This window comes from Chenopodium quinoa, unplaced genomic scaffold (assembly GCF_001683475.1).
Source record: "Chenopodium quinoa cultivar QQ74 unplaced genomic scaffold, ASM168347v1, whole genome shotgun sequence".
Lineage (NCBI taxonomy): Eukaryota > Viridiplantae > Streptophyta > Magnoliopsida > Caryophyllales > Amaranthaceae > Chenopodium > Chenopodium quinoa.
In genome coordinates this window covers 88,068-89,264 of record NW_018744268.1, presented here as the reverse complement: position 1 = coordinate 89,264, position 1,197 = coordinate 88,068, and the positions used below count along the sequence as shown (strand labels likewise).

Below are 1,197 nucleotides of genomic sequence, written 5' to 3'. Positions count from 1 at the left end.
CTAGCCCGGGAAAAGCTTTAAGCGGGAGTTGAATAGGAGGAATTTTTGGCCTTTGACAAATTCCTTCTTGACAATAAGAGCATCGTGCCAAGCCTTAGTCCGCGCCTTGTACATGCTTGCACTATCGTAGGCATTCATCCTCAAATCCTCTAACTCATGTAGCTCAAGAAGTCTTTGTTCAACCGCACTATGGAGGTCAAAGTTGATTTGCTTGATCGCCCAATGAGTTCGATGCTCCATCTCTACGAGCAAGTGACAATCTTTCCCATAAACAAGCTTATAGGGAGTGGTCCCTATTGGAGTCTTGAAGGCGGTCCTATCCATAGAGAGTCAATGAGTTTAGAAGACCAATAATTCCTTGTTCTAGCAACCGTCTTCTCCAAGATCACTTTGTGCTACCTATTGGTGATCTCCGCTTGACCACTCGTTTGAGGATGGTAAGCGATCCCTCGCTTATGAGACACTCCATATCTATCAAGAAGTCGAGCGAAGGCGTGGTGCTTGAAATGTGACCCCCCATCACTGATTATGGCTCTTGGAACACCAAACCTTGGGGAAATCACCGTCTTGAAAAGATTAACCACAACCTTAAAATCATTCGTAGGGGAAGCTACGGCCTCCGCCCACTTAGAAACATAATCAACGGCAACCAAAATATAGTTGTTCCCATGTGAAGAAATAAAAGGGCCCATGAAATCTATAACCGACACATCAAATGCTTCAAGATCAAGGATGGGGTTTTGTGGAATTTCATCCCTCCTTGAAATATTCCCCATCCGTTGACATCTATCACAAGTCTTGACAAATATCCAAGCATCCTTGAATAGAAAAGGCAAAAAGAGCATAGATTGTAGAACCTTTGAGGCGGTCTTTTGAGCACTCATATGCCCACCACAAGGAGAAGAGTGGCACATATGGAGAACACTTTGAACCTCATCGTTGGGGACGCATCTCCTCAACAAACCATCGACCCCTCTCTTCAACAAAATAGGATCATCCTAAATGTATCTCTTGGCCTCATGCTTGAGTCTTCGACGTTATTGTGAAGTGAAAACCGGAGGTACGACACTACAAGCCAAATAATTCACAATATCCGCATACCATGGCTCCGACTTCACCTCAAGGATATATAGCACATCATCCCTTAGAGCATCCTCTATTGGCAAACCATCATCTTGAAACCTTGCACCGCCCAAC

The 1,197-nt window shown here is 44.5% G+C and overlaps 1 protein-coding gene across 1 annotated transcript; it reads right to left on the bottom strand.

Annotated features, from left to right (window-relative positions):
* LOC110694898 lies at nucleotides 1-776 on the bottom strand. The gene is made up of 2 exons (XM_021872098.1): nucleotides 400-776; nucleotides 1-316 (listed from the first exon to the last, which is right to left on the bottom strand). Exons 1-2 carry the CDS (start codon nucleotides 774-776, stop codon nucleotides 1-3), a joined length of 693 nt encoding a protein of 230 aa, XP_021727790.1.
* Between the last annotated feature and the right edge of the window lie 421 nt (nucleotides 777-1,197).